This window comes from Octopus bimaculoides, chromosome 5 (genome assembly GCF_001194135.2).
Source record: "Octopus bimaculoides isolate UCB-OBI-ISO-001 chromosome 5, ASM119413v2, whole genome shotgun sequence".
Classification (NCBI taxonomy): Eukaryota; Metazoa; Mollusca; class Cephalopoda; order Octopoda; family Octopodidae; genus Octopus; species Octopus bimaculoides.
This window is the reverse complement of record NC_068985.1, coordinates 54,161,656-54,175,847: the sequence shown is the minus strand read 5'-3', so window position 1 is coordinate 54,175,847 and position 14,192 is coordinate 54,161,656. Positions and strand designations below refer to the sequence as shown.

The 14,192-nt window shown below is 35.3% G+C and overlaps 1 protein-coding gene across 1 annotated transcript in view; it reads left to right on the top strand.

Moving 5' to 3' along the window:
* The window catches only part of LOC106875720 (rho guanine nucleotide exchange factor 12), a 365,906-nt gene that overhangs the window by 263,762 nt on the left and 87,952 nt on the right, over window positions 1–14,192 (top strand). Inside the window, exon 7 of the mRNA XM_052968059.1 lies at window positions 1,505–1,620. Within this exon, the coding sequence (XP_052824019.1) occupies window positions 1,505–1,620 (116 nt within the window). The remainder of the gene's footprint in view (window positions 1–1,504; window positions 1,621–14,192) is intronic.

Below are 14,192 nucleotides of genomic sequence, written 5' to 3'. Positions count from 1 at the left end.
CCATGTTGAGTCTGAGACTGAGTGGGAAGATGAATAGAGATATAACATCGCCATCACTAATGATCACTCCAAACACTACGATGTTGACTGGCTGTTTGATTTTTATCACTCTTGTTGCATGTTTTGGGGACATAGCAATCCAGTGGATGTTCTGTGTATTCATCATCTGATCCTGGCTGAAATTTTTCGTCTGAGAAAAACCAAAGCAGGTTTGGTCAGAGGAGATGAAGAATACCGAATATCTTCATGCACTACTTGCCTGATAAGTAACTCAGGCACTGCCATGTTCCTGGTGACGGACCTGATTGACTTGGAGGGATTGTTGTCCATCAAGGCCTGGATCTCACTAACAAATTCAGGAGTTCTTTTCTTATCAGAACAATTAGAGTGAGTTTTCTGAGCTGCCATACCTTTGTAATCACCATTAGATTCATCCAACTCTTTCCGAATCTTCTGCACTGTCCTCAGATTGACACCCAAACACTCTAAAATGTTCATATTGGAGCTTCCGGTGCAAATGCCAAGCAGTACAGCATGTTGTTTCCAAATATCTGGCAGAGTGAATTGCGTCATAGTGCTGTTTTTCTGGTAGGCAGTGCCCAACTGACTTTGCTATGCTATGTAGTTAATAAAATAAAAAGCAAACAATGCGCATGTGTGAAATTAAAAGTATAAAATGGTGACAATTTACCCAACATACTCTGTATATATATACTCTTGACTTCAAACACTGTAAGTTGTGGAGATCTCTTTAAGCCTTTAGTCTTGCAAGTTGTAAGGCTACCTTACAAGTGCTGGTGCTATGAAAAAAGGCACTTTGTATAGTCTGTAAAATTGTTGGCATTAGGAAAGGCATCCAGCAATAGAAACCATGCTAAATCAGACATTGGGGCATGATGAAGACATCTGACTTACCAGACCCTGTTGAACTGTATACCTCCTGCCAGCATAGAAAACAGATGAAAGTGATGATGGTGATCAAGTAACTTTGTCAATTCTCCCTCCCCTTTGAAACTAATAAAGATAATGGCAAACAGGTAAAATGAGGTCAGTCTAATGAACTATAGCCATATCCTATAAATTTATAGCCTTGTGTCAATAAGTTATTGATATTAAAATGTCATGGTTAAATCTAGCGAAGAAGTTATGCTGATACAATTAGATATATACATCTATCTTCATAAATCAAAACAAAACTGACATTAATGCCATCTTTTGAAAAAAAATGGTGATTTTTTTCACAAGTTTTCTCATTTCATCTTATTCTTCATATAAGTTCAAGTGGAATGAAAAAGAAAACCATCATTATCAAAATTGTTTATATAATTTTTGGTGCAGATGGTTTTCTTACTTTTCTCTATTTGTTGTATCGAGTTCATTGTATCTTTTTGGATAAACATGCCAGAGGTAGACAAGCATCTCAAAGGTTTACCAGATCCAGAATTATTTAACTTTTAATTTGTTTGTTTGTCAATTTATTTTATTTATTTTCTTCTTCTTGCAGCTGGTTCTTATGTTGCACTCACATTACTGGGGAAATCTCAAGGACAGATAAAAGCTATGGAGTCTAAAGAGAATTCCAGTTCAAGTCACCGTATAACTGGTCCACGCCCTGTTGATGTAAGTTAATTTACTTGGTAGCTTCTAATTATTTGTGTGTGTGTGTCTCAATATATATATTCATATTTCTTAATCTACTCCACACCTAAATTAATATCCAAATTCTTCATGTCTAGTTGATGATATAATGACTTGAGAGTGAATTTGGTAGACAGAAACTCTGTGGAAGTCTGTTATAAATGTGTGTGTGTCTTTGTCCCCTTCCCCTTACTATTTGACAACTGGTGCTGTTTTGTTTATATCCCCATAACTTAGTGGTTCAGTAGAAGAGACCAACAGAATCCATTCCAGACTTTAAAAAAAATAAGTACCAGGGTCATTTTGTTCAGCTAAACCCTTCATGGTGGTGCCCCAGCATGGCTGCAATCCAATGACTGAAACAAGTAAAAGATAAAAGATAAAGAAAGGTCTCACAATATTTATGCATTTGCTAAAATAGTACATAGGTCTATAGAAGAGCTGGCCAACCTGAGGCCTGCAGCCCGCAGACTTTTATCTTGATACTTTCTTGAAATGGATTTATTTAAACAAATACTTTAAAAATCTTATCAGAAATTAAAGATTGTTATGAAAAGTAAAAAAGAAGGATACTACTGTTTTTGCAATGATAATGTTTCATATTGAATCAACAATCATACATACATTATTGTAATAATATCATGAGAAAACAAAATGCTTTCAATTCTGTCAGTATACAAGCGGCCCTCAAAAAACATTCAGTGATTAAAGTGGCCTGCAATATAATTAGAGTTGGTCAGACCTGATCTATAGTATGTTTTTATGTATTAGTCAAAAGAGAAGTGGTTAGTGTTCATGGCTTCAGCAGACCCTCCCTTACTGTTGAAGATGTTTTCTATAAATAAAAAGAAAAAAAGTACTCTTGGCATGTTTGTTACTACTTTTAGATTTGTTTCCAGTAGAAAAGATTTGTTTTTCAAAGTGAGTTTGTTAGTGTTTAAAGACTTCTTTTTTTCCAGTAGATATGGGTAAATTATTCTTGTACTTCAAGGTCCCCTCAGATGCTTCATCACTATTTCGTCTCTTTTCTGCTCCGCCCATATCACCCTATCACTTGAAATGTAAGTAGTGACATAACCTGTTTACAGCAAGAAATCTGTTAAGTTTTATCCCATTCTCTTGTACTTTAAACCCCTCATCTCCTAGCATAAAGCTAGCTCTCTTTGAGATTCATAGTTTTGCAAGCTCCATGGCAACTTCACTTGTGCTGGTGGCATGAAAACAGTACCCAGTACACTATGTAAAGTAGGTGGTCTTAGGAAGGGCATCCAGCCATAAAAACTGTACTAAAGTAGGCAGTCGAGTCCTATGCACTCCTTGGACCTGTCAGATCTTGTTGAAACCCCCAATCCATGCCAGCATAGAACATGGACATTAATGATGATGGGGATACTGCTGCTGTTACTGGCAATGATAATTATGATGTTTCTGTTAGCGTATTACAGTTCTGTTTGTTTACCTTGGATTCAAAACGGTTCTTCCACATTGTTTTGTGAAGTTGACCAGATGTAACATTTCCAGTGAATAATTCAAACAACTTTACAAGTTGAAGAGCTACAAGATAAACTGGTGGTAAAAACTAGATAATGTTTTTTTTTGAATCAGGTGAAAATGATTAGGTTCTTGATGGTTGTGAGAAGGAAGAAATGTGAAGTAACCAGCTTAATTGTTTGCTTATCACCAAGGTATCGTTTTCTTGAGACAAAGTCAATCCAGCTTTGAAAATCGCTTCACAAAAAATAGTTGTAAACATAGTAAGGCTTATGAAATGAAATGCATATGAATTTTGTATTTGAAAGGTTCTGGGCATAGAAATTCCTAAATACATTAACCCTTTGACATTCAGATTACTTTGTCAAATATATTCACATCTGTTTTGAATTAATCGTACATTACTGTTTAGGTGTGAGATTTCAATGATGTGATTGTTTATTTTTAGAATAACATTGTAGGGCAGGTATGAAAGGCCAGATTTGGTCAGTTTGAATGTAAGACAGAATATTGAGGCTGAATATGGCCGATTATGTTAAAGAGTTAAAATAATTTTAAGCATAACTGGAAAGAACAATAGATTCTTCAAGCCTTATAAATGTTCACAGCATGTAGTGTATTTGCTGTATGAATGCCAAAAGAAATGCATTTGTATCGACCATAATTTCTACACATTGAGAAAAAACAAACAAATATCCTAACTCTTAGAGTAAATAAAGTCTGTTTGTTTCCTCAAAGTTATCAGAATCATTTTCATGTTCTGGAAATGAAAATACAATCATCTGAATGTAATGTAGGCACAAATTAGAAATGACATATCAGTTTTGTAGCTTTGTATCCAAAATCTAAGTTGTAGAAAATATCTTAAAGCTGGCATATCCAAGAGTGAATCTCTGTTGTTGCTGTTTACATTGGTGAGAGGTGGTTGAGCACCATTTACAAATATTTTACCTTTAGCAGAGTCTTCATTCTTTTTGCCAATGTTGGCAGCAAGTGTGATGTTATCAACATTAGTATTTGGTTGGTCTTATTCCAACTACTTACGATATTTACAACTAGTATTTCCATTCAAATTATTTACCAAAAAGTTTTTTTTTTCTTCTCCCCACTTTCTCTGTAAGTTCTTCATTTTCTGTGTTTTTATTTGTAAGATATCCATGAAAATGTATGTTCTGATAGTCAAGTTCACTTTTCTTCTGGGTCTAGTTGAAGGATCAGTTTTTTTTTTTTGAGTTTAAAAAGTCAAATTACTTGAGCTGAATTCATTCATAGCATGAACAACCATAGCTGCCACTTTTCAACACTTTCTACCATTTTTCAAATAAGTATCACTCATTTGAAGCTATGTGTTTTTGGCATTTGTAAACAACATGATGTATTTTATGAAGCTCTTCTACAAATACTTTTACATGGCCTCTTTTTTCAGCTGTTTGTCAAAGCTGAGTTGTTGCTGCCTTCTGAATTTTGATTTAAAAAATATTTTTCTGTTATTGTTATTGGTGTATTTTTGAGTTTTAGCCAAATAAATTTTTTTAGTTGAGAAAAAAAAAATTTTCAACTAAGATTTTCAAATTCATTGTGTGAAGCAATAAATAGGATTCTGCATCGTATTTATTGCAAATGGCTGCGAGTCTTCAACTAAAGGATCCCAAAGTGAATCAGGACCAGAAGTAGCAATTTGTAATATTCAGTAGTGCTTTAAACATTCAGTCTTTCCTGTGCAACAGTGCGCCACATAAAAAATAGTGTTTAATATGGTAACCAGGAAGGAAACCAGTCACCTTGTGTATCTAATTTTGAGTGGGTTTGTCATGAGAAAAAGAAGAAACAAAAAAAAAAACCACTTCAGTATTTTTGTAAAATGTTTTACTCATTTCAAGTGTAATAATTATTCAGCTTTCACTTGGATAGTACATACACAGTGTCTGTTTTGAAAATATATAAGGTATTAAATTAAGGCTGTATTGACATCTGCTGGGATAGAAAGGTTTTACAAGTGAACTTCAATACTCTGATTTTTTTTTTACCTTCATTGTTTCGATATATTCAAGAATTAACATTTGGGTTTGATGGATAATTTATTTGTTTAATTTTGGACTTCTGTGTCAGTACATTTTTCCTGAATTTATTTTATTTCTTATTTCTGGAAAGTAGTAAGAAAGATATCCTTTGCTACAGCATTCTCTGTTGTCTTTTCAAAAGTATAATCTCAGCTCCACTAACATGCATTATCATGTCATGAGTCTGTCATCCACTTACACTGCTGAACACACACACACACACATGCATGCACGCACGCACGCACGCACGCATGCACACACACACACACACACACACACACACACACACACACACACACACACACACACACACACACACACTCTATCTAGTTGTGCATATAAAAAAAATGTCACCTTTGTTAGACTGTGATATTGACTCACATCATGCACATCTCAGTCTTGGTTGTGGAGTGTTTGGTTAAAAGAAAACATGAAATAATTCTCAGTTTCCACAGACATACTTGCATACTATTCTCTTCAAGAAACATGTAATTAATTTCAGAAATTTTTGATGTTTTTCCAACTGGTTCTAATTGATATCCAACCCTTTAGTTTATTAGATTACATTAAAGATCATATACGGCTTGATATTTTTCCAACATTTCTACTACTTTATGTACTACAGAAGCAAAGTAGGGATATTTGTTGCTCTATTGTTTTATTTAACCAATATTTTACAAATTGGACAAGAGCAAAGGAAAGTTGTTTTTTTTTTTGGTTATTATTCATAATTGCTTTTAGGATAAATATTGCTTAGTGATTTCAGCATTCATACTATATTTCTACTTTCACACTCCACTAGTTCATTAGTAGAGTTTTCTTATGGAATAACTTTTGTGAACTCAAGATTTTATCATCATTTACCCCTAGGCAGTGAGCTGACAGAAATGTTAGCATGCTGGGCAAATTCCACCGAGGTCAACTTTGCCTTTCATCCTTTCGGGGTTGATAAATTAAGTACCAGTTGCATACTGGGGTTAAACTAATTGACTGGCCCCTCCCCCAAAATTTTGGGCCTTGTGCCTAGAGTAGAAAAGATTATTTACTCCTTCTTTACATTAATCTTTTTATCTCTTACTTGTTTCATTCATTGGACTGCAGCCATTCTGGGGCACCACCTTAAAGGGTTTAGTTGAACAAACTGATCTTTGTACTTATTTTATTAGTCTGGTATTTTTTCTGTCAATCTGTTTTGCTGAACCACTAAGTTACAGGGATGTAAACAAATCAATAACAGTTGTCAAACAGTGCTAGGTGACAAAGATGCCCACACACTTATGTAAATGTGTATACACACACACAAACACACACATGATGGGCTTTCATGCATTTTCCATGTGCAAATTCACTCAAGAAGACATTAGTCAACCTGGTCCTATAGTAGAAGACTCTTGCCCAAGGTGCCTGTAATGTATAACTAGTAAATCCTGGTTCAAAGAAGCTAATTTTTAGTCATAGTCCTGTACGTTATTCCGAATGGCCGTTCTTTCTCTTCCTCTTCCTGTCATATCAACATTACTTGCATAACATTCACTCCCTCCTAGAAAAAGAAGGGAAAAAAATCATAACCTTTCCGGGGCTTTCCGGATCCTTTGTGTTCGATGCAGCTGAGGGGATTCTTCTTTTTGTTCTTGACGGTTATCTCTAGGAGGAGGAGAAATGATTTTGAAGACTGCAGAATGAATGATAATCAGATAGGTTAATGTCCAGCAAATATGGTGGGTGGGGCATTGTTTCCCATTCAGACTACTCCAACCTGTAGAATGTCATCCTTGCTGTATGTGGCTGAGCATTATCCTGATGGAAGAACACCTTTTGTCTTGAAACCAAAGATGGTCATTTTTCTTCTAGCGCAGGTGTCGATGAGTGGTTGAATGACCAAATCCAAGCTTCTCTACTAGTTCCTCAACAGATACAATGGGATTTTGTTCCACCAGGGTTTGCAGGACATCCTCATCATGCTCTACAGATCTTCCAGGACAAGGCTTGTCTCCTAGGCTGTAGTTTCCAGCTTGGAATTTCTGGAACCACTGTTGACACTGGCTTACGCTTATTATCCAATCCTCATATACTGCATTATTAATATTCCTCACACTTTCTGTTGCATTGTTACCTTTATTGAACTCATAAAGGAAAATATGCTGAATATGCTCCTCTGTCACTTACATTATAACTTTGAAAAAATAACTCTTAAAATCGAATTGCACTCTTCAAAACTGCACTAAGAATAAGTACAAAGTAATACCTGCTTTTATGGCAAGTTGATGCAGGTAGTTTATCCCGTCCCCATCTGACTTTTAGTTCATGCAATTGAAAAAAAACTGCTTTATTTATGAGATGACCCAATACATTTAGTCAAATAGAATATAATGGCTGTTGGATTATTTGATCAAACCCTTAAAACTCACTTGCTATGTCGAGCTGCTACTATATCTTATAAACCACTACTCTGGAGTAATTTATAAGATATAATGATCATCTCCAGATTATTTAATTAGGATTACTGAAATAGTTATAAATATATGAAATTATGAACAAGATCATTTGATAAACTCTTAAATGTCTCGAGTTTGTAGCAACACCAAATCTGAGATATTTGATCTGTTGGGTTGGCAAGAAAATAAATTCATTGTTTGCAAATAGAGTTAGGATATTTTTGAATGACTTCTGTCAATGTTATAATTTTTTCCTTTTAACATTTGATAGTTGCTACTTTTAGCTTACTTTAAGAAACAAATTGCATGTAATTTTGTTTACAGCTGTTAGTTCAATGTCAATTTTAACATGGAGAGTGCAAAAACGAACATTTTCGCCCTATTTTGCTGTTTTATTTCCATAAAGGCAAGAAAGCTGTTGAAGCTCAAAAAGAGATATGTGAAGTTCTTGATTGCTTAACAGAATGCACATGTCAGAAATGGTTTTATAAATTCCATTATGGAGATTTTGCACTCAAAGATGGCCAATGTTCTGGTTGACCTACTGAAGTTGATGACTGAATCAAAGTCATAATTGAATCCGATTGTCATATAACTGTGCGAGAGATTGCAGAGAGGTTAAATGTATCACACACAACAGTTGAAAATCACTTAAAATGTCTTGGACTTGCTAAGAAGCTCAATATTTGGGTTCCACATAAATGGAAAGCAATTCACTTAACACAACAAATCAGTATTTGTGATATGCATCTTAAACGCAATGAAATTGATGTTTTTTTTTAAATGAATCATCCCAGGTGATGAAAAATGGATTGTCTACAATAACATCAATTGAAAACGATCATGGTCCAAGCATAATGAACCAGCACAAACCACATTGAAAGCCAAATTGCATCAAAAAAATGTTGTGCTGTCAATTTGGTGGGATTACAAAGGTGTTGTGTATTTTGAACTGCTTCCAAGGAACCAAGTGATGAATTCAGATGTTTACTGTTAACAACTAATGAAACTGGAAGAAGCAATCAAAGGAAAACGGTCAGAATTGATAAATCGTAAAAGAATCATGTTCCACCATGGCAACGTCTTTGCTAACTCGTGGAAAGTTATTGGAGCTTGGTTGGAAAGTGATGTCACATTCCCCATAGAGCCCTGATCTTGCACCATCAAATTACCATTTATTTCGATGATTGCAAAATTCTTTGAATGGTAAAACTTTCAATAATGATGATGACCTGAAGTTGCCAGAAAGCTGGCAAAAGGTCATCGAACAAAATGGAAAACATATTGATTAAAAGTTCATTCTTTGTATAAAAAAAATTTAATTTTATTTCACACTAAAAAACTGAAATTACTTTCTTGCCAACCTAATAAATTTTTGAATAACCAATTCCTTTTCCTGCTAGCTTTGGGTATTATTACCTGTTGGAATCAACAAATGTTTTGTTTTTTTTCTATTGTGTGTAAAGCTGGCATTAACAAAGTGGTTGATATTGACTCTGGCGGGTCTGTGTGGTGTTCCAAGGGGGTCGATAAACACCTGAAGTAATTTTGAGCATTAAGTGTACTGAATGACTAGTGAACTGAATCTGGAAGTACATGGTAATTTAAGGCAAAGCTCATTAATTTCCTGCCAAATATCAATGTAATAGCTAGTATTCATCCAACACATATTTCACATTAAATATTCTGACTATATCAGTATATCACTGAATTTTTATTGTTCTTTATCAATTTTGTTAAGCATTTGCATTAAATTTTTTTTAATATTTCTTTATTAAAAAGCAGTGATGACAAAAAAAAAAAATATTGTTTAGAAATTGTTTAGAAATTTTTTATTAATTACATTATTTATTTTAGAAATTTACATTGGATGGTGGGATTCCATGAAGGGATCAAAGATATAAAAAGTTTCTTGACCCCCTAGTGCAAGTTAATAATTGAAATTATCTCTCAGTTAATAGGATGTCTAATATTGTTAACATAAGCTTTACTCATGGTGGCATTGGGCTCGCTATTATTCAGGTCACACAATTCTTAAATTCATTGAGTTTCTAGTATTTACAACAATAACAAAACAAATACCTCCTCATATTATTTCATTTGCATTTGTGTTCAACACAATACTGCTAATCAAAACTAGTGTTGTGCCTTAAAATTAACTTAGCCACTCAATAAATATAGATTGATAATTTAAATGACAAACTGAAATAAGTACCAGGAGATCAGTAAGATCAACAAAACCCCTTGAAGGTGGTATGCTATCATGACATGTAATCTCAGAATGTGCTAGTATTGCAAGTACAAAGTTTTACCATCAGTATTTTGGGCTTAGTAAGGCGGTGAGCTGACAGAATCATAAGCATGCCAAGCAGAATGCTAAGTGGTATTTCATCTGTCTACATTCTGAGTTCAAATTCTGCTGAGGTTGACATTATCTTTCATCTTTTTGAGGTCAATAAAATAAGTACCAATTGAGTACTGGGGTTGATGTCTTATACTTATCCCCTCCCCTGAAATTGTTGGCCTTGTGCCAAAATTTGAAACCAATATTTGGATTTAGTAGACAGGTTGTCAGTGTCCTGGTATTGTCAATTATCATCTTAGCAATATTGAGATTAATCACTTTGGTTAATTAAAACAAAATCATAAAGGAAAGCAACTGTTTTTATTGCCACCTCCTCCTGGTCTCTCTATTGTTTATCTGTTAGGGAAGAATCATAAGATTAGAGAAAAAAAACATTTGGAAATGCTATCAAATTCTCTAATCATCCTCACCACCATCACCACCCTAATCATCATCATCATAATCATCACCACTATCTCAGTTCTGTGTTGGTTGGCATGAATTAGATAAGTTTTCTCCATCCATATTTGGCACTGCTCCAGTACTAACCACATCATAGTTGTGTTAATATTTTATGTACCAGAACTGGTGTAATTGGAAAGGTTGTAGTGGCAGATAATTTCATTTGAAAAAAAAAAAAAAAAAAAAAAAAAAAAAGATTATTTTCCATGAACAGTGTAGACACATCTTTCATTAATCCCACTCTATTCAACAAGTCATATTTATCAAATATTAGTTTCAAACTGCTTCTGCCATTTTTCAGGATCTGAACCTACTTTTTTGTCATCAGTAGGGTTGTTTATTCTACGTTATAATAGCTCCTGGTCATCCCTGATTGAGCAGACTTATCAATCATTGCATGCATTCCAACTTTGACCATCCCATCATTTTGTGGGTTTTTTCCAGACATGGTATATTCCAGTCTTCATTGGCCTATGTGTCCTTTTTCAATACAGTAGCCTTTAGTTTAAATGATATTTAGCTGCTATTTCTAGCAAGTAAAGCAACCATGGCTTGTTTACTATACTGGTATAGTTGCATGGGAACTATCAACAAAATTATTGGAATTTTTCCTTGCAAGAGAGATTGCTATTATTACAATATTATTTACTAATAATTCTTAAAATGAAAAAAAAAAAAAACAACTTTTAAGATATTCAAAGCTGGCTATAAGGGAGGGTATAAACTGTGAAACACCCAGAATAGGTTTTTAAAACCCGCCAGAGAAAGAAAAAGTAAAATAATATTAACAAAAGTGCTTTACCATCTTTATCTACCTTCCAGCTTTTCTCATCCACCCTTGCATAATGTAGGGTAACAAAACACCTTCAACACTTGCCACAAAACCACCACCTCCTCTTTCAACCCACTCAGTCAAGGGGGCATATTCTTTTCCCTTTCTTGCAAGTTGTTTAGCAACCTTACAAGTGCCAGTGTGACATAAAAAGCACCCAGTGCACACTGCAAAGTAGTTGCTATTAGGAAAGGTGGTATCCAGCTTCAGAAATCAAGCAGGATATTGTAGAAACCATGCCAAAGCTTAGGTTGGGGCATGATACAGCTCTGAAGCTTGTTAGCGTCTGGAGAACCATCCATCTCTTGACAGCATGCAAAAATGGACATTAATTTAATGATGATGATAATTATTGATATAATTTTCAGTTTGAACAAAATGGTAGGTATAAATTATAAGTTACCTTTTATATTTTACTTGTTTCAATCATTAGACTGCGGCCATGCTGGAGCACCACTTTGATGAATTTTTAATCGACTGGATTGACTCCAGTACTTATATTTCATCTAAGCCTGGTACTCACTCTAGTGGTCTCTTTTGCCAAAATAAGTTCCAAGGACATAAACACACCAATACTGGTTGTCAAGCAGTGGTAGGGGATAAACACAGACATGAAGACACACACACACACACACACACATATATGAAGGGCTTCTTTCAGTTTCTGCCTACCAGATCCACTGACAAGGCCTTGGTTGAGCAGAGTCTATAGTAGAAGACACTTTACCAAGCTGTCACACAGTGGAACTGAACCCAGAGCCATATGGTTGGGAAGCAAGCTTCTCACCACACAGCCATGCCTGCACCTATGTTATATCTCTTAACCTTTTTCAGTGTTATTTGTTTTAGTTGTTCTTTTGTTAAACCTGTGTAAGGGATAAAGAGATAAAGACCTGAATATGAACAGACTGGTTTCATCAGTTTCTTATGATACACTTCCTGTATTACACATAATTACTGTAGTAGGGAGCTGGAAGTTATCAACCTTATACAGTGATAGCAGATGTAGCTTGAAACATGTAATAGTGAAGTTATCTCTCTCTCTCTCTCTCACGCATGTGCATGCACATGTACACATATGTTTGCATATCTCTTATACTCTCCTTGTACCATGAGAGTATGCCCTGACAATTCGTCACCGCCGTTTTTATCTCTCTTTCCAGCTACTTCCATCCACCCCTACATAATACAGGGTACCCTGTATCTCCTTTATAGTGAGAAACCTCTTCATGTCCCCCTTTCATATTTAGCCTCTCAACATCTAACTGAAAGCCACCTGCCTCAATATAATACCCCTACTCACTCCAGGGGACTTTTTCTCTGTCTTGTAAGTTATTTGGTGACCTTATTTGAAATAATATTGAGAAAAAGTACCCAGTACACTCTGTAAAGTGTTTGGCATTAGGAAGGACATCCAGCTGTAGAAACCATGCCAAAAATAGACATTGAAGCTCAGTGCAGTCTTCTGGCATTTCAGATCCAGTCAGATTAACCCATACTAGCATAGAAGATGAACATTAAATAATGACATATATATACATCTCTGTATACCACATTCATTGCCATCTGTTATACATAATGCAGATACATCATAACAGGTAAATTAACCGCAGTATTTGTCTGTAGATAATGAACTTGTGGTTGCACTGCGGTTAAAAACATGAAAATATATCAAAAACAGTCAAAAATCATGCAGCAGCTGTGGTGAAATGCTAGCCATACATTTTTGCCCTGTTGGGCTTTGTCATTAGCATTTACCCACATAAACCACATACTAAGACATAATCTGTCCTACAACATGGCTGCATTAAGTATGATACAAAGATGGTTATTCTAATTTAATACTGTTTTTGTTGTATAGTACAAATATACATGTGTGCCAGTACCATGAAAAATGTACCCTGTTCTCACTGTAATGTGGTTGGCATTATTTAGAGAGATTGAGAGGCTAAGAAGAGAGAGGAACAGAGAAAGAGTGTATGTGTCTATATATTTAGGCAGATTGAGACGTTGAGAGAAGAAAGACAGTGTGATGGAGAGAAGTGAAGAGACAGAGAGAGAAAGAGAGAGGGAGTATGTATCTTTAATACAGGTTGAGGGGCTGAGAAAAGAAAGATTGTGTGCTGGAGAGAAGTGAAAAAATAGAGAGGGGAGAGAAAGAGTGTATCTATATATACACATATACACACGCATACATATATGTACACTATATTTAGGGAGTTTGAGGGGATGAGAGAAGAACGATGGTGTGATGGAGAAAAGTAAAGAAAATGAAAAAGAGAGGAAATAGAGAGAAAGAAAGAAGTTATGCAAACTCTTGAAAAGAAATTGACTTGGTTAGGGAAATATAAATAAAGGAATATATATATATGCCTATCTGTAACTCCAGAAATGCTGTTAAATTAGGAGTAATGAAAGTGAAATCTCTCTACAATAATCAATGATCTTCTAAGTCAAAAGCAAACATCGAGAAAAAACCTTATGTAAATTTAACTTTCTACTTTCGTCTAATAATAGCATTCAATGATGGCACTCCGTTGCTTATGACATCGAGGGTTCCAGTTGATCCGATCAACGGAACAGCCTGCTCGTGAAATTAACGTGCAAGTGACTGAGCAATCCACAGACACGTGTACCCTTAACGTAGTTCTCGGGGATATTCAGCGTGACACAGTGTGACAAGGCTGACCCTTTGAATTACAGGCACAACAGAAACAGGAAGTAAGAGTGAGAGAAAGTTGTGGTGGAAGAGTACAGCAGGGTTCGCCACCATCCCTTGCTGGAGCCTCATGGAGCTTTTAGGTGATTTCGCTCAATAAACACTCGCAACACCCTGTCTGGGAATTGAAACCGCGATCCTATGACCGCGAGTCCGCTGCCCTAACCACTGGGCCATTGTGCCTCCACAATAGCATTCAATAAATGGCAGA